Genomic DNA, 22,750 nt, shown 5'->3' with positions numbered 1-22,750 from the left:
AAGGAAAAGCTGAAGAGTGGTTTTTTTGACGATCCTGATGAGAAGACAATGGCCGATGTTAATAATTCTAACGTTAAATGCACTGTTTATAACTAGGCTGCACGTTGGAATGATGTAAAACAGAGTACAATAGAAAAGAAATTGTAAAAAAAGGCAAAAAATAAAGAAATAAAAAGGTAAATTTCACGTGGGTAGAAATAGCCTGCTTTCTTATTACATATGCTAATTCCCTGACAAGAAATTTGAAAAATATTCGTAGTCTAAAGGAAATGAACTTTGTTATGAAATGGTATTACAAGAAGACTTTTATTACAGAGAATGTTAGTAATAATAATAATAGTTTCACCATATAGTGCAAGGAAGCCACAGGCTTTTTCTGCACTGGCAAAAAAAAACCAAGTAGTAAGAAAATACAAATTGTGCTTCCCTCCTCACACAGGTAACTGTCCAGTTGAACTTTGAATTTATTCAAACTGTCAGCCTCAGCTACTTGCAAGGGCAATTTGTTTTAGCAATCAATGACTCACTGGCTAAAAGAAAACTTCCTACAATCTAATCTAAACCTCAACTCCTGTTATTTGGATTTATGACCCATAGTTCTGGAATTCTTTAAAACAGTGAGAATTCTGTGTTCATTCATTTTACTAATCCCTCTCAGAGTCTTATAAACTTCAATCAGGTCACTTCTGAGGTGCCTGGTTGCCAAGCTCTGTAGCTCACATAATTGGAGTCTTTCCTCATATGGTAATCCTTCTGCTGATCTCACAGTTTCAATTTTTTTTTTTTTTTTTATGTAAACCACAAACACGAGAGGTGTTAGACCCTATAGTACTTAGTACCGTGCTTGGGTTGGAGGTTGAGAAGACGAAAGAAGATATTTGTTGACATTGAACTTGAACTTCTGTAGACTGTGATTTTCAGGAAATACGTATGAAGGAAGGTTGTTCCAGAAAACAGAAGTTGAATGAATAAACGAGGAAGATGAAAAGTTGGTTCTGTGAGATTGAAGTTGGACAGGAAATAGATGTTGACTGGGGGCGGCACGTGTTCAGACTGTTTTGAAAGAGAGAGCGGGAATTATAGAAGCCAATTCAGAAGAACAGTGCCCGTGGAAGTATCCGTAGAAGAGGCATGCAGCAGAAACAATACGTCTATGAGACAGCGAGTGGAGAGACTCTGTTCGAGATGAGTCATTAATTAACCTAACTGCCCTCTTCTGAATGGAATCAAGAAGCCTGAGAGAGGTTTTGGGAGCACCACCCCAGATGTGGGAACAATGTTCCATGGCAGGGTGGATTTGCGATTTATACAGAGTGAGCAGCTCTTTGGAAGAAAAGTAACGCCGAGAGTGAAAGAGAAAAACAAGTTTTTTAGATATAGAAGAAGCAATATTTGTAATGTGCTTGTGCCAAGAGAGTTTAGAAGTCAGGGTAATCCCCAAAAGAGATATATCATTTTGCCTAGAAATCGGAGTGTCACTAAAGATAAGCATAGGAGCACAAGAATCCTTTTTGTGAGATATAAGACAAGACTGATTTGCCCCACTGGAGAATTACCTGAAGATCGGCATTTAAGGAATTGGTTGCAGATTTTTGGGAAGTTGAAGCTAATTCAGCAGGACAAGGTTTCTCAAAATGGAAAGTGGAATGCAATGTACTATCATCGGCAAAACTATGGATAGGATTTCCAGTCAATGGAAGAAGGTCATTAATATACAAGAGGAAAAGAGTGGGGTAAAGAACTCAACCTTGGGAGACACCGGCATTAGTGGAGAAGTTAGAAGACAGAGAGCCACTACCATCATCCTCAGTGAGCGATCAGAGAGAAAACTGGATAACCAGTTACTAAAAACAGTTGGCAAACCATAAGATGGAAGCTTGTTTAGAAGACCTTTGTGCCAAACTTGATCGAAAGCCTTTGAGACGTCAAGAGCAACTACTTGTGTTTCACCGAACCTTTCCATTGAATTAGTCCATAAATGGGCAACACGAGTCAGAATATCACCAGTGGATCGACACTGACGGAATCCATACTGGCGATCGTTGATCAGATGGAAGGTTTGTAGGTAGTTTAAGAGTTGGCGATTAATTGATTTCTCCATTACTTTAGAAAGAATAGAAGTAATTGCAATGGGACGATAATTGGATGGGAGGGATTTGTCACCCTTTTTAAGAATTGGCTGGATATGAGCAAATTTCCAAGCAGAAGGAAAAACACCTTTTGGAATAAGAAAATGAAAAAAGGCGGCAAAGAATAGGAGTAAGTTCAGAAACACAGGTTTTGAGAACAAGTGGAGAAATACCATCAGGACCTGAAGCTTTCTTAGCATCAAGATTCAACAAAATCCTTCGGACATCCTTTTGACGGAAGACCACAGGAGGCATTGAATGGAGTGTGTTGGGGATAGTGGGAGGTGTTTTACCAAGATCAATAATACATGAGTTGGAAGAAAAATGGGATGCAAGCAAGTCAGCTTTATCTTTGGTTGAAGTGAAAACAGAACCATCTGGTTTGGACAGAGGTGGGAGCAGAGATGGGCAAAAGTTGTGGCCAATAGCTTTGGCAATTGACTAGAATATACTCTTAGCCTGTTCAAACTCTAGTTTGGACTGATTAATAACTGCTTTACAATTGTTGCGAGCTTTGGTGTAGGCAGAAAATGAAACTGAAGAATTAGAAACAAGCCAATTACGATATGCAACATTCTTCTCTTGTGAACAGCCTTAGCACATTTATTGGAAAACCAAGGTTTAGATAAAGGATGAGATTTTAAAGTGGAGTGTGGGATAAAGGATTCCATTCCTGCAAGAATAATTTCACTGACACGATCTGACCAAACGTTGACATCAGAAGTTTTGAAACAGTAATCCGACCAAAGAAAGGAAGTCTCACAGGTCATCCCATTTTGCATTCTTATAATGCCAAACAACACAAGGTTGGGAATAGCCATGAGATTAAGGTTCCATTGGAGAAGAGACAATCACCAAGTTGTGATCTGAAGTGCCTAAAGGACCTCTCACTTCAACCGTGTACTTAGAAGGGTTGTTTGTTAGAAAAAGATCAAGCGCATTGGCTGTATGATTAGGATTGTCCGGTATTCTTGTAGGTAAATGAAATGTTGTATACTAGATCATTAATTTGTGTTGTGAACGCAGAAAGAACTGAGCGATTGTTCAGTATAGTGTGTAACTTCCGTATAGGCCTAGCTATAATTTTAAATTCGGTATCTTTAAAGAATCTGTTAAGCTGTTTGTGCCACTGTTCAACATATGGGACAGAAATAAAGTATTTTTTGATATTACTATTGTTGATTGGTGTAGTATTTTTTATCCTATCCTTAGCTTGTACCCTAATTCGATTTATTGTGTTAATGGGATAACCCCTGTTCAAGAATCTGCTAGTTAATATTTGTATTTCTGAGTCCAAAGCAGAATCCGTCGTTGAATATTTATAGGCATTTAGAAATTGATTAAAGATAATCGATCTTTTATAGGTGAACGGGTGGTAGCTATTATAATGTAGAAGCATACCGGTGTTTGTGGGTTTTCAATAGATGCTAAATTGTATTTTGTTCGAGTCACGGGTAAGCGTGAAATTTAGAAAGTTTAATGACTTAGTATCCGTATTTTCCCTTTCCAATGTAAATTTGAGTCTAGAATGAATATTATTAAACGAATGTAAAATGTCTTGGATAGTACTACTATCAGTAATAACTAGAACATCGTCTAAATACCTCCCATAGTATGTGATACGGGGACGAAAAGGTGTCAAATGTATCTGCTCAATCGTTGAGAGATAGATCTCTGACATTAAGCCACTCGGGCTCAAACCCATTGGTAATCCAAAAATTTGTTTGTACACCTTGTCTCGAAAGGTGATGTAGTTAGCCTCAACTAATAGTTTAATTAAGTGAAAAATTTCCTTAATGGGCAGCTTCGTATAATTAATCGGTGTCGAGTTTTTATTTAACATATCCCAAATAATATCTAATGTGTATTCAACGTTTACACATTAGATATGTAAACGTTTACATGTATGTAAACGTTGAATACACATTAGATATTATTTGTATTCAACGTTTACACATACATGTAAACGTTTACATATTAATGTGTAAACGTTGAATACACATTAGATATTATTTGGGATATGTTAAATAAAAACTCGACACCGATTAATTATACGAAGCTGCCCATTAAGGAAATTTTTCACTTAATTAAACTATTAGTTGAGGCTAACTACATCACCTTTCGAGACAAGGTGTACAAACAAATTTTTGGATTACCAATGGGTTTGAGCCCGAGTGGCTTAATGTCAGAGATCTATCTCTCAACGATTGAGCAGATACATTTGACACCTTTTCGTCCCCGTATCACATACTATGGGAGGTATTTAGACGATGTTCTAGTTATTACTGATAGTAGTACTATCCAAGACATTTTACATTCGTTTAATAATATTCATTCTAGACTCAAATTTACATTGGAAAGGGAAATACGGATACTAAGTCATTAAACTTTCTAAATTTCACGCTTACCCGTGACTCGAACAAAATACAATTTAGCATCTATTGAAAACCCACAAACACCGGTATGCTTCTACATTATAATAGCTACCACCCGTTCACCTATAAAAGATCGATTATCTTTAATCAATTTCTAAATGCCTATAAATATTCAACGACGGATTCTGCTTTGGACTCAGAAATACAAATATTAACTAGCAGATTCTTGAACAGGGGTTATCCCATTAACACAATAAATCGAATTAGGGTACAAGCTAAGGATAGGATAAAAAATACTACACCAATCAACAATAGTAATATCAAAAAATACTTTATTTCTGTCCCATATGTTGAACAGTGGCACAAACAGCTTAACAGATTCTTTAAAGATACCGAATTTAAAATTATAGCTAGGCCTATACGGAAGTTACACACTATACTGAACAATCGCTCGGTTCTTGCGGTGATTGCGACTCGTCTTACCAGGGTTCGACGCGGTTTTCGCTTAATATTCGTGTAAATCAACACGAAGCCTCAGTTCGTGCTTCTCGTTCAGCAGCGTCAGAATTAGCCTTTCATGCCATTAACGAAAAACATACTTTTTTATTTAACGAGGCCAAAATACTTAACGTTCAACGTAATTATACGCGACTATTAATTGCAGAAACCGTTGAAATTAAATTACACGAGAATTCTGTTAATGTTCGGCGGCATATTTGATCTCCGATGCGTGGACCTTTACGCGCATGCGCGAAGACATATAATCACTATTTAAGTTGCAGGTTTAGCCTGATTCGGTAATTTTCATTCCTGTGATCACGACAGTCGGTCGAAAAGCATTGTCAGCTTCAGGAAGGAAAATCGTTTTGCATATTTTCGTTAGATTCTTTTAATTGCGTTAATTTGAATTTTAATTGTTTTGAATTGATTTTGAATTGTGTTAAATTGATTATTTATATTTTACTTTAATTATTTAATTATTTATATTTTACTTTAATGTACCGGTAAGTTGTCGATTTTTTCGTTTTTTCCATTTTAATTTCTGGAGGGTATCATACGGAAGTGTTCCACGTACTATATTGAGGTAAACTCCTCTTATTAATTTACTTATATTATTATCAACGTAGAACATATTGAGTATTACAGCTCTGATTCATACTATCTAATTTAGATTTTATATAATATCTTTTTAAAAAATTGTTAGGAGACCGTAGGTGAGTTTCCTCACGTGTAAACAGCAGGTAAATGGGTAAAAGTTGCACAGCACAGGCTCGCTGGACTGCAAATAGGCCTTGTATAAAAATTCCGCTTTCTTGACGAAATCACAATTTATTAACTTGTAAAACTGTAAAACACACTTCGTGACCGAAGTGTGTTTTACACAAATCAATTTATGTAAAAAAAAAAAATTAACTACCAATTGAGCAGCAGCAGCAGCAGCAGACTCTTAAATCCAGAAGAAAAAAAAATATATCGATTGCATTTTTAATTTGACATTTAGGAATTTTCGATAACCTAATAAATCACAGCTGAAGATGCCAATCATGATATCCATTCCAACAAGCTTTACATCTAACCAGTCTTTTTTTTTTTTTTTTTTTTTTGCAATAGTTTTTATCAATCATCCTGAAGGATGAAGTTGGAATATCAGATGTGGCTTTAGTCCTACCCATGGGTGCCGGCAGCATGGTGCAAATGCACCACCTTTAGATTTCAAAGTAATACACAATTTTAAATATTTTCATTAATTTATTGAAACATACGATATTGCATGTATTCGAAAATTTGGTGAACAAAAAATTTATTCCCACATGCACCACCTGGTAAAAAAATATCCTGCCGGTGCAAATGGTCCTACCCTTTTTTATTTGGGAAACATTTCTTTTCTGACCTGTGTTATAGTTTTTTCTGTCTCCAACTTAGCTAGTATCTTTCTGTAAGGTGCCACTCGCTTGCCAATCGTCTTTTGTTTTGGTTTCATTCCACGTCAATCAGTATGAAACACGGAATAGCCATTTTCTGCCTAGCAGGTCCAGTCACATGACTGAATGATCCCATGATTGTTTTGTAAATGACATCAATGATGTAACTTACAAATCCCTTTCTAAAGCAGATGAAAATATTAACTGTAAAAATTCATAAAAGTTGCAAAAAGAAGAAAATTATGCAGAGAATTATTTTTGTTTATTTCCTTACTAATACTGTTTACTAAATTTTTTTTTCCATAAAAGTGGAAAAGTAAAAAACTTTGCAGAGGATTGTGAGTTGATTTGATTGGTTATCAGTTCCCACTCTTGGAAATATTGACTAACACTTAATAATGAATTACTTCTTGAATATTACATATTATTTAATGCAGTGACAATTTCAAGAATTGTACTAAAAATTTCTTACGTCAGAATGACCGAATGGAGTTGATATTTTCATCTGCTTTAGAAAGGGATTTGTAAGTTACATCATCGATGTCATTACAAGGAGAGGAAATGGTCACGTGACAGCGTAAACTGAACACAAGCAATGAGAGGAGCTAAATTTGTAAATTTGAAAGTGTCTGCAACTCTGCTCAGACACGATAAGAGAGAGTACATGATGAGACCCTTGCCAATTAAATCTGCCTTGGAGAGATTGTGCAAGGCTCTTGGGTTGAATATTTCTCAGCATTGTCTATAGGGATGTGATACACTTAAATAGAAGGGGGTGCAAGAATATTTGCCGATGTTATCGAGACAGTGTTAGGTGGGTTGGAAAACTGCTGGCTTGATGGTATTCACAAACTAAAAGATTGGCAGTAGCTGCAAGCAGAGGTGAAAATGATTCATGCACTGCTTCTATTAGAATGGAAGGAGGGGTTCTGGGATTTTCATGTAATGGTGGGGGTCATCACAGAATAAATAAATACATGGGCAGTGTTAGGATAACCAAGATTAAGAATAGGTGCATGTACACCAATGCTAGGAGTGTTGAAAAAATTTGAAGTGCATGTCAGGACATCAAAGGCAGATGTTGTTGGGATATCAGAGGCGTGGTGTCACACAGATATAAGCAGTGCATAATTGGAATTTGGGAAATACAATGTGTACAGGAAGACAGGCAGGATTATGCTGTTAGTTAAGAAACACAATCTAAAGAAGTGCATCCAGTTGACATAGATGGTCAGTACAATGTTGAGTCAATTTGGTGTGACAAGCACTGGGAAAGCAAAAAGGAGGTTAGGCAAGTGAAGGTAGATTACAAGAAATCGTTGGCAAAGGATGCTAAGAATAACAGCAAGAATTTCTTTAGTTATATAAGCTCTAGAAGGAAGGGGATGAATCAGATTGGTCCATTTGATATTAATGGTTCGAGTGTTCATGAACCTGCTCAGGTAGCTGACATTTGAATGAGTATTTTACATCTACATTCACACACGAGGAGTTATTAAGAGAGAAGAATGCCAGAAGTTTATCAAACTGTAACAGTGTGCTTAATGATTTTCTAATAACTGAGAACAAATTGGAGGAGAAATTAAAGTTAAACATAAGAAAGGCACCTGGGGTGGATGAGATCTATCCAGTTATATTAAAGGAGGTGGCAAAGGTAGTAAGCAAACCCTTAGCCATTATTATAAGAGCATCCTTGGACTCAGGGGAAGTCCCCTCGGACTGGAGATGTGTAAATGTATCGCCAATTCACAAAGAGGGATCTAAGGGTGACATAAGTAATTACAGACCAGTTAGTTTAACTTTTGTTCCGGAAAAATTATGGAGTGATTATGATATATAAAGATGCATTGCAGGATCATCTAGACAAGACTCCAGTAATTCAGACACAGCAAGTCTTGTCTGACAAATTTGATTGGATACTATGATGTGGTTATAAAAAGAACTGGATGCAAAAAATAATTCTGATATCATATACTTGGATTTCAGGAACGCTTTTGACACTTGCACGTGGACGACTACTGTACAAATTGGAGCAGTATGGTATTAAAGACAAGTTGCTACAATGGCTAGAAGGGTGGTTGAGTGGGAGAAGACAGTAGTTGTAGTGGCATGTGATGCAAGAAAGCAAATGTATGAGCTTATGCAGCATCAGCCAAAAAAAAAAAAAAAAAAAAAATCACACGATTCCCTCCAAATGCCTGTCCAGTTCCTCCTTAAATTTATTCAACCTATCAACTTCCACAACGACAGATGGAAGTTTGTTCCAGCAATTAACCACCCGCTGGCTAAAGGCAAATTTCCGCACATCTATTCTACATCTGTCTTTTCTTAATTTGAATTTATGTCCCCTTAGGTTCGTAATCTGAACAAGTGGAAGGATCCCATCAGAAATCAACGTGCCCAACCCATTCAAGGCCTTATATACCTCAATCAGAGCACCACGCAGGTGCCTAGTCTCCAGCCACTGCAATTTGCAGAACTTAAGCCTCTCTTGGTAAGAGGATCATTTCATTCCCCTCACCAATCTTGTTGCCCTTCTCTGTACACGCTCAAGTAAATCTACATCCTTCCTAAAATGAGGCCTCCAGACCTATACGCAGTACTCAAGGCGTGACCTGACCATTGCCTTATACAGAGGGATAATCACCTCCTTTTCCCTGCTAGCAAAATTCCTATATATCATTGACAAAACCCCATGACCTGCCCTGGCAGCCTGTCGACATTGCTCAGAGAACTTCATATCTGACTGCACAATTACTCCCAGGTCTTTCATTTTCTACCACCTTAAGTGTAGTACCACACAGTTGGTACGTTTCTCTGGGGTTACTTCTACCCATATGCAGTACTTTGCGTTTGTCAAGGTTAAACTGCAGTTGCCACTTCTTAGCCCATCTGCCCAAATTATCTAGATCCTGTTGCAGTAGGACGCTGCCATTACTGTCATTAACAACCCTGCCAACCTTTGTATCATCTGCAAACTTCGACATTAAGCCTGATATACCTTCATCAATATCATTGATAAATATACAAAACAACAGTGGACCTAACACCGAACCCTGTGGGACTCTACTAATAACATTAGTCCAAGAAGAGCAGCACCCATTGATTACCACCCTCTGTCTTCTCCCACTTAACCATCCTTTTATCCATTGTAGCAACTTACCCTTAATACCATTCTGCTCCAATTTGTACAATAGTCTTCCATGCGCAACAGTGTCAAAAGCTTTCCTGAAATCCAAATATATGCTATCAAAATTATTTTTTGCATCCAGTTCCTTTGTAACCACATCATAATATCCTATCAAATTTGTCAGACAAGACTTTCCCTTAACAAACCCATGCTGTGTCTGAATTATTGCTGCAGTCTTGTCTAGATGATCCTGCAATGCATCTTTAACCAGCGACTCCATTATTTTACCCGGAACAGAAGTTAAACTAACTGGTCTGTAATTACTCGTGTCACCCTTCGATCTCCCTTTGTGAATTGGGGATACATTTGCACATCTCCAGTCCGTGGGAACCTCCCCTGAGTCCAAGGATGCTCTCATAATTATGGCTAAGGGTTTGCTTAGTTGCTTTGCCGCCTCCTTTAATATAACTGGATAAATCCCATCCACCCCAGGTGCTTTTCTTACGTTTAACTTCAACAATTTCTCTTCCACTTTGCTCTCAGTTATTACAAGATCATTAAGCACCCTGCTACAATTTGATAACCTGCCATTTTGAAACCTTAATAACTCCTCATGTGTGAATGTAGATGCAAAATACTCATTCAGTTTGTTTGCTATCTGAGCAGGATCATCAACAGTCGAACCATCGATGTCAAGTGGACCAATCAGATTCACCCCTTCCTTTTAGAGTTTATATAAGTAAAGAAATCCTTGCTGTTTTTCTTAGCATCTTTTGCCAAGGATTTCTCGTAATCTGCCTTCGCCTGCTGAACCTCCTTTGTGACCTGATTACAGATTAACTTATATCTGCCATAGGCTTCGGAGTCGCTTGATAATTTATATGCATCCCATGCATTTTTCTTCTTTGTTACGAGTCTCATTAGTTCATTTGACAACCATTTAGGCCTGAACCTTGAACAATATTTCTTAATAGGTATGAAACTTTTAGTAGCTTCCACGATTAATTCCTTGAATGCTTCCCACTTAGAATTTACTGTTGGTAACATCGTCAGTTGATCCCACTGTACAGAATTTAAAAACTGTCGGAGACCACTGTGCTCGCCTTTACGGAAGCAAAAACCCTTTCCTTTACCCCTTCTGGTAATTAATTCTTTAAGTAAATCCCACGTCAGTACACTGTGATCACTGCCACCTAGTGGTTCTTTTATCTGCAAATTCCTAATACATGAATGATCACTGCTGATAACCAGATCAAGAGTATTACTTTCTCTGGTTGCCTCTCGAACATGCTGCTGCAGAAAACAATCATCCAATAAATCCACAAAAGTCTGACTAGTGTGTGAGTGCCCAACCCATAAGTTCCAGTCAATATCTGGGAAGTTAAAATCCCCCATTATAAGACATTCCGATTTACTAGCCCACTCTATTTCTCTGTACAATTGTTCATTGTATTCATTCGAGTCATTCGGCCTATAACACACTCCTACTCTAATTTTTGCTTTCGCAGTGCTTATGTCACACCAAACTGACTCAACAGTGCACTGTTCATCTATATCAACTGGATGCACTTCTTTTGATTTTATGTTTTTCTTTATTAACAGCATAACACCTCCTCCCTTTCTATCCTGTCTATCCTTTCTGTACACATTGTACTCCCCAAATTCCAGTTCGGCATTCCTTATATCTGTGTGACACCACGTCTCTGATATCCCAACAGTATCCGCCTTTGATGTCTTGACCAACACTTCAAATTCATCAAATTTATTTACTATACTTCTAGCATTGGTATACATGCAAGTATACATGCACCTATTCCCATTCCCAGCCACTCTAACACATCCCATATACCCACCTGTTTCACGATGACTGACATCCGTCTCTGAAACCCCCAACACCCCTTGCTCCAGGTCGCTACTTATTCTAATAGAAGTTGTGCAAGAATCACCTTCACCTCTGTCTACGGCTACTGTTAAACTATTAGTCCTTGTATCCCCCCAAGCTATCAGTTTTCCGACCCACCTAACACTGCCTCGATAGCATTAGCAAATATTCTTGCACCCTTTCTGTTTAAGTGTATCCCATCCCTGTAGAAGCAACTCTCCTGTTAACAAGTACAGTCCAGGCTGAAAAAAATTCTAGTAATTAATGGATGGTGCTCTTCGTGGACTAATGTTATTAGTGGAGTCCCCCAGGGTTTGGTGTTGGGCCCCTGTTGATTTGTATATTTATCAGTGATATTGATGGAGGTATATCTGGCTTAATGTCGAAGTTTGCAAATGATACAAAGGTTGGCAGGGTTGTTAATGACACTAATGGCAGTGTGCTATTGCAACAGGATCTAGAAAGTTTGGTAGATGGGCTGAGAAGTGGCAACTGAAGTTTAACCTTGACAATTGCAAAGTACTGCATATGGGTAGAAGTAACCCCAGAATAACATACCGACTGTGTGGTACTAAGCTTAGGGTGGTAGAAAATAAAAAAGACCTCTGAGTAATTGTGCAGTCAGATATGAAGCTCTCTGATCAGTGCAGGCAGGCTACCAGAGCAGGTCATGGAGTATTGTCAATGATATACAGGAACTTTGTTACTAGGGAAAAGGTGATTATCCCTTTGTATAAGGCAATGGTCAGGCCACACCTCGAGTACTGCGTAAAGGTCTTGGAGGCCTCATTTTAGTAAGGATGTAGAGTTGCTTGAGCTAGTACAGAGAAGGGTGACAAGATTTGTGAGGGGAACAAAGGGATGGTCTTACCAAGAAAGGCTTAAGTTCTGCAAATTGCAGCGTCTGAAGACTAGGCACCTGCAAGGTAATCTGATTGAGGCGTATAAGACCTTGAATGGGTTGAGCAGGCTCAATTCTGATGGGATTCTTTCTCTTGCTCAGATTATGAACCTGAGGGGACATAAATTTAAATTGAGGAAAGACAGTTATAGAATAGATGTGTGGAAATTTGCCTTTTGCCAGCAGTTTGTTGTTTACTGGAGTAAACTTCCATCTGTCGTTGTGAAAGTTGATACCTTAAATAAATTCAAGGAGGAATTTGACAAACGTTTAGAGGGAATGGATGTGTGAAATGTTTTTTTTTTTTTTGCTGATACTACATAAGCTTGCTTTCTTGCACCATATGCCTCTACTAATGCTAACAGTGGAGTTAAGTTGTATTAACATGGTAAAATTCCATAAACCTTTGTCAAATGGAATTAACTTGTAAGAAGTTTGAAATTATTGGGAGACTACACATGGATTTGTGCAATCAGCATGATTACAGATATCTTTCAGTTTGTTCAAATCTGACAAAGGCTGGAGCTGAATAGCTGAGGCATTAAGGTTTGTGGCAATATTTTTGCTATTATTGTGTGATTTTTCCCTGTGTTAATATAAGTTAATCCCATTTATAGTGTCACAAAGTAAAATGTAGAATAGTGTCACAAAGTAAAATGTAGAATAGTGTCACAAAGTAAAATTTAATATAGTGTTTGATAATTAATGCTTATTTAAGTTAAAATTGTACTGTGCCAAGTTATAAAAACTTAGCTTCCTCATCGCTGTTCATCACTCCCCAAAATACCCATTGCAGTTTTTGGAGTGAAAATGTTCCTTCTGTATAACAGACTTTGCAGTATCTCTGTGATTTATTTGATATTTTACTATTCAAGTACTTATTCGTAATAAAATGTAGGGTACTTGTCTATTATTCACCTGCCAGTGAAGTTATAAGTAAGTCTAACCTAACATAACCTAATCTAATCCAACCTAACCATTGTATGTTTATTTTTTAAACAATTTGATGCTGGTTAGGTTTAGTTTCCTTAAGTTAGGTTAGTTTATGTTAGGTTAGACTTGCTTGTAACTTACACTGGCAGGGGGATGATAGATGAGTACCAAATGAAGTAATTTATTCATATTTTACTATTCAGTATGAGTATTTCATAGGCATCACTAGAGCTTTGTAGCATTTGTTGTGTTGCTGTATTTTTTGCAAAATTTTATTCCAGAATATGCTCAAGTAATTAAGATGCTTGGAAACGGCAGACTAGAGGCGATGTGTTTCGATGGAGTTAAACGGTTATGCCATATTCGTGGAAAATTAAGGAAAAAGGTTTGTAATTTGTGTGTGTATTGAAAATTAGTAAGAACACTTGAAGTTAAATTTTTGATTATTATGCCAGTGAGTGACTGATTTTTCAGGGAATGACAAGCTATTTGTATATGAGGCTATACTGATAAGTTTTAACCTATCACTTAGTTATATTAATTTCTGGAAAATTCAGATCTTTCCATGTAAATATGCCAAATTTGGTACCATATTAATTAACTATTTAATGTTTTTTGCCGATTTTGGAATACCATTGATATGAATTCCAAAAAGCAAGTGCAAAGTTATCATAAAATAACTTTGTGAAGGGATTATCTACAAAACAGATACACAGAAATTTAAACCATTAAAAGGGTGTTCTTTCTTATTCAACCATAAAATATTGTTGCACTCATTTTAAAAGTGAAAATTTTGATATTAAAGGAATAAAGTGCATGAGGGAAATGAGATACGATACTTTCTTGATTGTTGAACTAAACTTATATAATAAAAAAAAAAAAAAAAAACTTTTTGCAAAATGGGTGATCCACAAATGTTTAAATGGCAATAAAAATGCTTGGAAACTTTGTGATTGAAGTGTCCAAGCCATTCGTTCTAGTTAATTCTGTAAAGTATCTCTAGTAAAGTTCCTGAAATATATTTTTACTGTAGATGAAACTTGGCTTTGTTACTATGGTCCTGAAATGAAACAGCAATGCATGGAGTGGAGAGCTTCAGATTCACTACAACACCAGGTTCAAGTGCCAAAGTTTATCCAGAAAACTAGTAACATTGTTTTTCTGGGATAATACAGAGATATCATGACATGTGAGTAGGCATTGTGGGCATGCAGTAGCACAGATGTTGTTAATTGAGGGTGGTTGTATTCATGTCAAAATGATTAATTAGATTTTTGCCACTTTCTGTAAATTTTTTATTTACAAATGCTCTCATTAATCATATACTTATCTGATGTGCCTTGACCTACAACACCTGCTTCTTTCAGGACTCACTTATCTGCAAGAATTTATCCTTTTCTTTTCGTTCTCTCTCCCTCTCTCTCTCACATATCTACAAGAATCTTCCTCTTTTTTTTTTTTTTTTTTTTCTTGAATAAACAGAGCATAATCATCATTGACCATCTGGGAAAAAATAAGTAAAGTCCTTTTTTGATGATCTGGCTTTTAGGAAGATGTCGTTTTGCAGTGTAATAATTTCATTTTCAGGTAATATTTTGTGCAGATACATTTGTTTGAACAATGTCTTCAATTGTTTTAAAATCACCGAATCTGATTTCCAAATCATCCACAACCTTCTCAATTTCAGAAACCTATTTCTCACTATTAAATTCAAAAACGGATTTTTGCAAATGACCTTGCATACTTGCAAAATGATCGGGGTTTTTTTTTTCCCCCTTTGAAATCCTTGGTCATTGCCAAAAATTTATCTATATATAGAAATACTACTGATCATGGCACCCACATTTTTATTTTTGCTTTCTAATTCCAAATTCAGATCACTTAATTTACTCGTAAAATCTGCCAAAAAAAGCCAGATCACACAACCACTCCGTATCTTGTAGCTGTTGATAATCATCTCCCCTTTGATCAACAAATTTTTTCATTTCATTCAGCAATTTCGAAATGTCTGTAGAAACTTACTCCAACTCATCCACCTTGCATCTGTGTGTAATGTCAGATCTGGTTCATTTTCATCGAGTTGCATTTTGAAAAGTCTCCTTTTAAGAGATTGTCCTCTGATGGAATTCACGATTTTGAAAGCTATGTCCGTAACACTTTTAGTATTTAATCTTTTGCTGGCTAACACTTGTTGGTGGATGATACAGTGGTAACTCAAAAAATCTGGGAATTCATCATCCTTTTGGCACAATGTGATGAATCCGTTAAGATGTTCCGTCATTGCTTTAGCTCCATCTGTTGTTATTGATATGAGCTTAAATGGTGGTAATTTTATTTTTTCTAAGGTCACTATTAGGTGGAAAATCTGATTGGTATTTACCCTAGAGTGCGTTGAAGTGCCTTTCTAAATTTCCTTTTTTGGGTATAATCACATGCATTTCAAATCAAACGACAACATTTTTCTTTTATCATTACAAAAAAGTATTCTAGTTCTGACTCTTGATGAAAATGATACGTTTTACTCTTTTTTGTAGTATTCATTTTAAATCAAAGGGTATTAAATTAACATATAAGTACTGGCCAGTTATTAATATCAAGTAAACTAAATAAGAATTTGACGTGCACACACTATGCTCTCCACAACATAACTGCGTGAATTTTTGCTAGACAAGCCTAGGGTCTGCACCGTGGCAAGGGTAGTCATGTGGTTCAACGGATTTGTAATAAGTGTATGAATTTGGTTGCATAATAATAATAACATTTAGATTTTGACTAATCTATTTTAAATATATATTTAAAATTCGTCGTGATCAACCGAAATTAAAGCTGCGATCGACCTTTTGGCCACCCCTGTTCTAGGATAATGCACTCATTTACAAGGTTTATGCAGCCATATAAAAATTAAAGTAAATAGCTGAGCCAATACTTGGCCTCTTCACCAGGTTTAGCTTCCTCACACTATCTTTTTTCTAATGACTAAATTTCAGTCTGATGACATCACCACAGTTGAATTACAGTAAAATTTTCAGACTTTTTTTTTGACTGTGATAAAACAAAATTGGAGGGAAGATGTAACAATTCTTGTGTGTTGCCACAACAGTCGATGCTGATAAGATGTTCTGAGAACAACAATGTTTCAGTGAGGGGGAAATAGAGCTTGGGATACAAACCTAAATAACTTCAAGGGTTGTGCCAGGGTAGTAAACTGTAGAAGATTACATAGTCCCAACTGTATCTACAGTTAATGTCAGGAGTGTTGTCATTAAAATGGCTGAATTTGAACTCCTGTTTAGGACAACTAATGCTGATATAATAGGGCTAATAGAAATGTGCCACCCTGAAATTGGTGATGACGAGTTCCACTACAGTATATTTAATGTATTTAGGAAAGATAAGAGACAAAAGGGTTGGGGAGTCTTGCTTCTTATCAAAAGCAGCCTAAGCACAAAAGAGCTTTTGTGGAGTCTGAAGTTACGTCTGCCAGCACAGAATCTGTGTGGTGTGAGTTAGTTGGAAACAAAGGAACAGTGAGAGTGGCAGTAACCTACAGACTAGAAGATATATGATGAAAATCTTTACATACTTTACATGTAAAGTATGTAAAGGGCAGGCAAGCATGAATGTCTTATTATGGGTGACTTTGTGTCCCAAATTGTTTGGAATAAGTGGGAGGGAAAAACATTTTTATATAAACTAGATTATTATTTGTACTAGCATGTTAGATAAAGTACTAGGATGAGAATATTCTCGACCTCGTCATTACTAACGAATCAGATGATATAAGGGCTAAAAGTACAGGAACCGTTGTCAGGAAGTGATCATGCAATGGTTAGCTGGAAGATGAAGAAATGTTGCAATAGTTAAAGGTAAAAGCACGGGTTTTAACATCACAAAGGAGACTGAGAATTTAAGGCACTATACGAACTGGCAGATTGCTGAGGGATGGCGAATACATTTGAATCTTTTAAAGAAAAAAATCAGAAGCCATAAATGAATGCATATATTTAAGAAAGTAGTGCGGAGGAGAATGCTGAAATGGATGACTGCAGAGGTGGCTGGTCAAATAGAACAGAAAAAGATAGGATGGGACAGTTACCGAGCGATGAAGGGTACTCGAGCCTACAATAGGGACAAGTTGATTTTTAATAGTACCACAACTAAGGTCAGGAAGGCTGAGGCTCTCTATGAGAAAGCTTTAGCTAAGAAAGCAAAGAATGGAGACAAGGAATTTTTAATGGTTGTGAATACAACAAAGAATAAAGCAAATCCGATCGGACCCTTGTGCACTGGGTGTGGGAAAGTCTTAGATAACCAAGCTCTTGTTGCAGAAAAAATTTAATAGGTACTTTGCATCGCTCTTTTCTGGCACAAGACCCTTCATGCTGAGAAGAGGCTGAGCCACATAAAATTAATGATGTTGTAATTACAGATGATTGTTTATTAGAAAAACTTTTGAGCATAAAGGCAAGTAAGGCTCCTGGAGTTGATGGCATGTGGTTTTGAGGCAAAGTGTGAATGAGTGTATTGAACCATTGAGGTTAATTATGAGGGCATCTTTGGACTCAGTGGATTCCTTTGGATGGGAGAATTGCCAGTGTATCGCCAATACATAAAAGTGGTTCTAAAGTGAAGCTGGTAACTACGGACCAGTAAGTCTGACTTCAGTGGTGGGAAAAATCTTAGAGCCAACAATTAAGAGTGCAATCCAGGGACATTTAGATAGATATGGCATTCTGAAAGATGTGTCCTTCACAATGCCACATATATATATATATATATATATATAATCTTTATTGTATATAAACGTCGTATATACAATAGACCCTTCACAGCAGCAATGCCAGGGGTTTACATTGGCTGGTGGCCTTGGGGAGACGGGGCCCACATCGAAGTTCGGGCTCATTCCCCAGAGCCAACAATAAAATAGAATCAGTGTCAGATTATTTACAGGATATATGCTTTTGACAGTATTTACAATGAAATAATAAAGATATTCATATTTACATTGTTATATTAATATTTATATTCATAAATATATTCTTGACTTTATTTACAACACATTCATAAAGACATCGTGCTTTGAACATTATTTACAATATATTGGGCATTATTATGCTGCCCTTATCAATGTGCACTTTGCCTAGCCAAGGTCAGACTCTTAAGGATGTCTTCGGTACCTCCGATCCTTCACAAACCTACAGAGGTCGCCGTCAATTGAAAGGATTGTGGGGAGCATCTCCCTAGGGAGAAAGCGGTCACTGAGCACTAGTCTGTTATAGTGAGCTGTGAGCGTGGAGCTGACCTCAGTCCGGGTAGAGGGATCCTCCAGCCACACAGTTTCCAGATGCTTGGCTCCAGGACCATTCCGCGTGTCATCTTGAAAGTTAAAACAAGGCATTTTTCAAATACAAGACCTGGAAGTTGGGCAAAATGAAGTGACGTCGCCATCGCAGTTGTCCTTTGCTGAGGTGGACGACGATGTTTTTGCGTGATCCAACGAAGGAGCCAGTATTTGGCGGAGTACACACGCTTGATGTTGGTAGGGACCGCGGACCCCCAAATTTCCGAGGCATACAGTACGATGGAGTATACTGAGGTGTATATGTATCGATGAGTCAATCCAGATCCCTAACGTGGAGCAGTTGTTGTTTTGTGGTCCAGCACATTTGACAGAATTTTGCTGTGAGCTTGTCAATGTGGGGGTTGAAGCTCAGTTTATAGTCGAAGACCACTCCCAAGTCTGTATGCATCTTGACCACTGGGAAGGGAATGCTCTCTAGAGAAGCTTGGATTTTAGTGGGTTGGCGCTTCAAAGAAAAGACAATTTGGGCTGATTTGGCAGGGTTAATGAGGCCAAATTGATGGAGATAGGATCCTAAGTCTGTAACTTTTCACAGATCTTTTTATTGATGTTTGAGAGATGTTCGCCAGGGTTAATCTGAGTATATATCTTAATATCATCGGCATAGCAGAGTATGTCTTCTCTCTCTTGCACAAACGGAATAATAACTGCAGGGAATAATGCTCCGGAGAGAACTCCGCCCTCGGGAACTCCCGCAGTGATCTTTCTCCAGATTGTGTGTTGATCTGCTTTAAGAAGAATGGTTCTGTCAGAGAGCAGGGCTGTGATAAACCACAACATGTCACCTTTTATGTAGAAGTAGTTTTCTAGGAGGTGAACAAGTGAGGGGATACTGATTGAGTTGAAGGCAGCTTCCAGGTTGATGTAGGCGATGGAAAGCTCTTCTTTAGCTTCTAGTGCACTGAGAATGGTGTTGGTTATCGATGTTAAATTGGTGACTGTGGATCTACCTGGAATGCCATAGTGAATCTGGGGGTTTGTGAGGCATGATTTGATTGATGATGGTGGAAAGTAATGTCTTCTCCATGAGCTTCAAGAGGCTGGAAGAATGAGAGATTGGCCTGAACTGTTTAATGAGTGTTGCAGATTGGCATTTAGGGTGTGGCTTCACAGCATATCTGTTCCAGAGAGGGGGAAAGTAGTGCTGTGTTAAGACACGGTTAAAAATTGATAGTAGAGGATCGATGATAAACGAGCTAATTCATTTAATCATGAATTGTAGCACAAGATCGAGGCCTGCAGTTGCAGTGGGTGGCAATCCATTTTATAGCAGTTATAAGCTGCTTCCTGGTGATGTGAATGGTGGTGAGCATATCAGTAGGGACGTTGTTGATAGGTAAGTTGCCTAGATGCATCGGGGCCACAGTGTTCCATCCACAGTTCAAGGTCCAGTGTTTTAGGAATCCCTGTGTGCTGAGAGTCATAAAACGATTTGCTTTTTCGTAGGGTTGAATTTAAATGATTTTAATTTAAAATGCTTTTAATTTTGCAATTTTTAATTGCAAATATTTTCTGATGGTTGAAAACTGTCCGGGCTCTGGAGAAGGCAATACGATCTTGTATAGCGCCTGATTCTTCCCATCTCTTATGCAGATTTTGTTTTTGTTGAAAGCTGTTGTTCAGTGCTGATGTCCACCAAGCTCTCGAACGGGGAGTGATGCAGACAGTCTTTATAGCACCATAACTTGCAATGGTTCAAATCCATCTGGTCATGAGGTCCACAGCTAGCTCGAGATCACAATTATTGAGAGCCTCCCAAGGTATTGAGGATGCAGCTGCAAGACATCATGGTGGATCAATGAATTTGGGTGCTGTGATGTCTTTTTTCTTTTTTGGGCCTTGGATATCAAAGTTAGGTGCGGCTAAGTGCAGGAGTATGGCAATGGGTTCGTGATCGGACTGAAATAGGTTTTGAGGACTGTCTTCGAGGTCGCATGGTGCTGAAGAGAATATCAGATCCAAGAGATTAGATCCTCTCGTGGGGTGGCAATTAAGTAGGCCGATACCCAATGAAGCCATACTGCTAATGAGTTTCCTACTAAGATGTGTGAGAGTAGGTGGAAGATTGAAATCTCCACAAATAATGTGCTTAGCAGAGGCATGGAGGTGATTTGCCAGCCAGTGGATCACATCTTCAATGATGTCACTGTTTGGGCCTGGTGGAACGTATACTGTTGCTATGTCTATCAGGTTGGCATTGAGCTTGAGGGATACCATAGAAGCTTCAAATGCAAGGGATTGGGTTACCACAGAATGTGCCAATGAGAAAGATAGTGGTATTATAGAATATTGCGACTCCCCCCCCCTCTACGATCCTCTCTGGAGGAACTGAGCATCTGGTACCCAGGCAAGGGAGTCCCGCCCACTCCCAAGCCACGTTTCTGCAATGCAGAGAATATCAGGGCTTTTAGGGAGAAGCTGTTCGACAGTGTCTAGCTTGTTACAAATACTCCTTGCATTTTGATAGACAATTCGAATGAATGGTGGTAGCCATAGTAACTGGAGTTCGCACAGTAGACCAGTTTGCACTGGTCTACTGTGCATTGCGATGTGTACAGGGATATTCTTTACAGGTCTGGAGCCCTGGGGATTGTCATAATCTGCTGAGAGTTGGATTGAATGATATGTGGACAGTTTGTTTCCTATGGTAAGTTTGTTCTCAGTGAAGTTATCTGATTTCTCATGCGTTTTGTTGGCTTGGGAGCTTGGTAGCTTTAATTGCTATTGCGTTTGATGTTGATGTCGGTGGTTTATTGTGGTTCTTGGCTTCTGATCTAGGAAGGGTTTGATGTGGGTTCCAGGGGGCCATAGCCTTGGATCCAGTACAAAGCTCATCTTCTCTGGGTAGCAGGTAAGGATGAAAGAGGCGTAGGTTGGATATCTGGTTCTTCTCTGTCTCACATCAGTATTCATCCCATGTACTTCTGTAAACATGGCCTTAATGCTGTCTGGTTTAGTAGTCGGTTCCAGTCGAGATATAAAGATTCGACCAAGAGTCTGAACCGCTGTGATATTGTACGAATTAGCACGAGTCCCCTTCGAGGAAAGTTCTGTGGCATCTCTATTGCTGTGTTGTCTTCCATGTTCTGATATGTTGAATATGTCATCCGGGTTTCTTTTGAGTGAACATGTTGGTCGGTGAGAGATGCCAGGGAGTAGAGGCTGCCTGTGAGCCCTGCTGGTAGGATCTTTTGGTTATTCTCAGCATCTTTTTTTGCCAGTGACTACTTCTGCAAATGTGGGTCTTGATGCACCCTTTCCGGTATGGATTGTCTTCTTTAACCTTTTAGATTTAGTAGTATTTTGGGTCGGTATTGTGGAGAGGGCCACCTGAGAGGTCTTTGAGTGGCTACCCCCAGTGTTGTTAGATGCAGGTTTGGGTGAGTTACAGTCATTCAGCCCTGCATCTCTGCTATTAAGCTGATCTTATCTCCTTGTGTTACGACTGCCATTGGACTAAGGGTAACAGGCATATGAGGCACTGCATTATACATAAATTGGGGAGTATAATTCCTTTTAGCGTTGGAATCGTGTATCAATTCTACTTCTTGTGGCTTGTTTTCCGAGGTTCCCTGAGCCACGTTGTGTGGGACATTGTTGGATATACTGTTTTCATTGGGCATGAATAAGGTTGCTAGTTGACGCACTTGATTGGTTAGGAGACTTATTTCTTGTTTCATGTCATTGTTCTGTACACGAAGCTGCCGGTTCTCTTCGGATAAATTCTGCAGACTGTCAGAGATTGATGTGAGTTTTCACATTATGTTTTCCAGAAATTCTGCAGTTTGCACGTGGAACAATTTCATGTGTTCTGTACAGATGCCATCAATGTTTTTCAGGAACCTGTTTTGCTCATCGTTAAGGAGGGGACTTTCCCCCTGGTTTTCTTTCCTGCATTCCACAGGATTTTCATGTGTTGCGATGATTGGTTGTTGACTGCAGACCTCTGAGTCCATTTCACACTCCGGGTTAACCGCTACTGAGTCAGTTTGACTTGCAGCGTGAGTCTGACTAAAGTTTGATGTTTGGACGTTTTAGTTCTTTTCGACCTCCGTGTCATTCTGGATATCCACATATTCTGTTGCATTTGTCATTTGTTCTTTACTTTCTTTGCAG

General features: G+C 38.2%; 1 protein-coding gene across 1 annotated transcript in view; it reads left to right on the top strand.

The window, feature by feature from the left end:
• Positions 1-22,750, top strand: part of eIF1A (eukaryotic translation initiation factor 1A) — a 103,344-nt gene that overhangs the window by 47,755 nt on the left and 32,839 nt on the right. The window contains exon 3 of the mRNA XM_090379293.1: positions 13,554-13,657. Coding sequence (XP_090235419.1) covers positions 13,554-13,657 — 104 coding nt within the window. The remainder of the gene's footprint in view (positions 1-13,553; positions 13,658-22,750) is intronic.

The sequence above is a fragment of the Mastigoproctus giganteus genome, chromosome 8, assembly GCF_048544385.1.
Source record: "Mastigoproctus giganteus isolate SK-2022 chromosome 8, ASM4854438v1, whole genome shotgun sequence".
NCBI lineage: Eukaryota > Metazoa > Arthropoda > Arachnida > Uropygi > Thelyphonidae > Mastigoproctus > Mastigoproctus giganteus.
The sequence above is the reverse complement of the archived record's forward strand: the minus strand, read 5'-3'. Positions and strand labels throughout refer to the sequence as shown.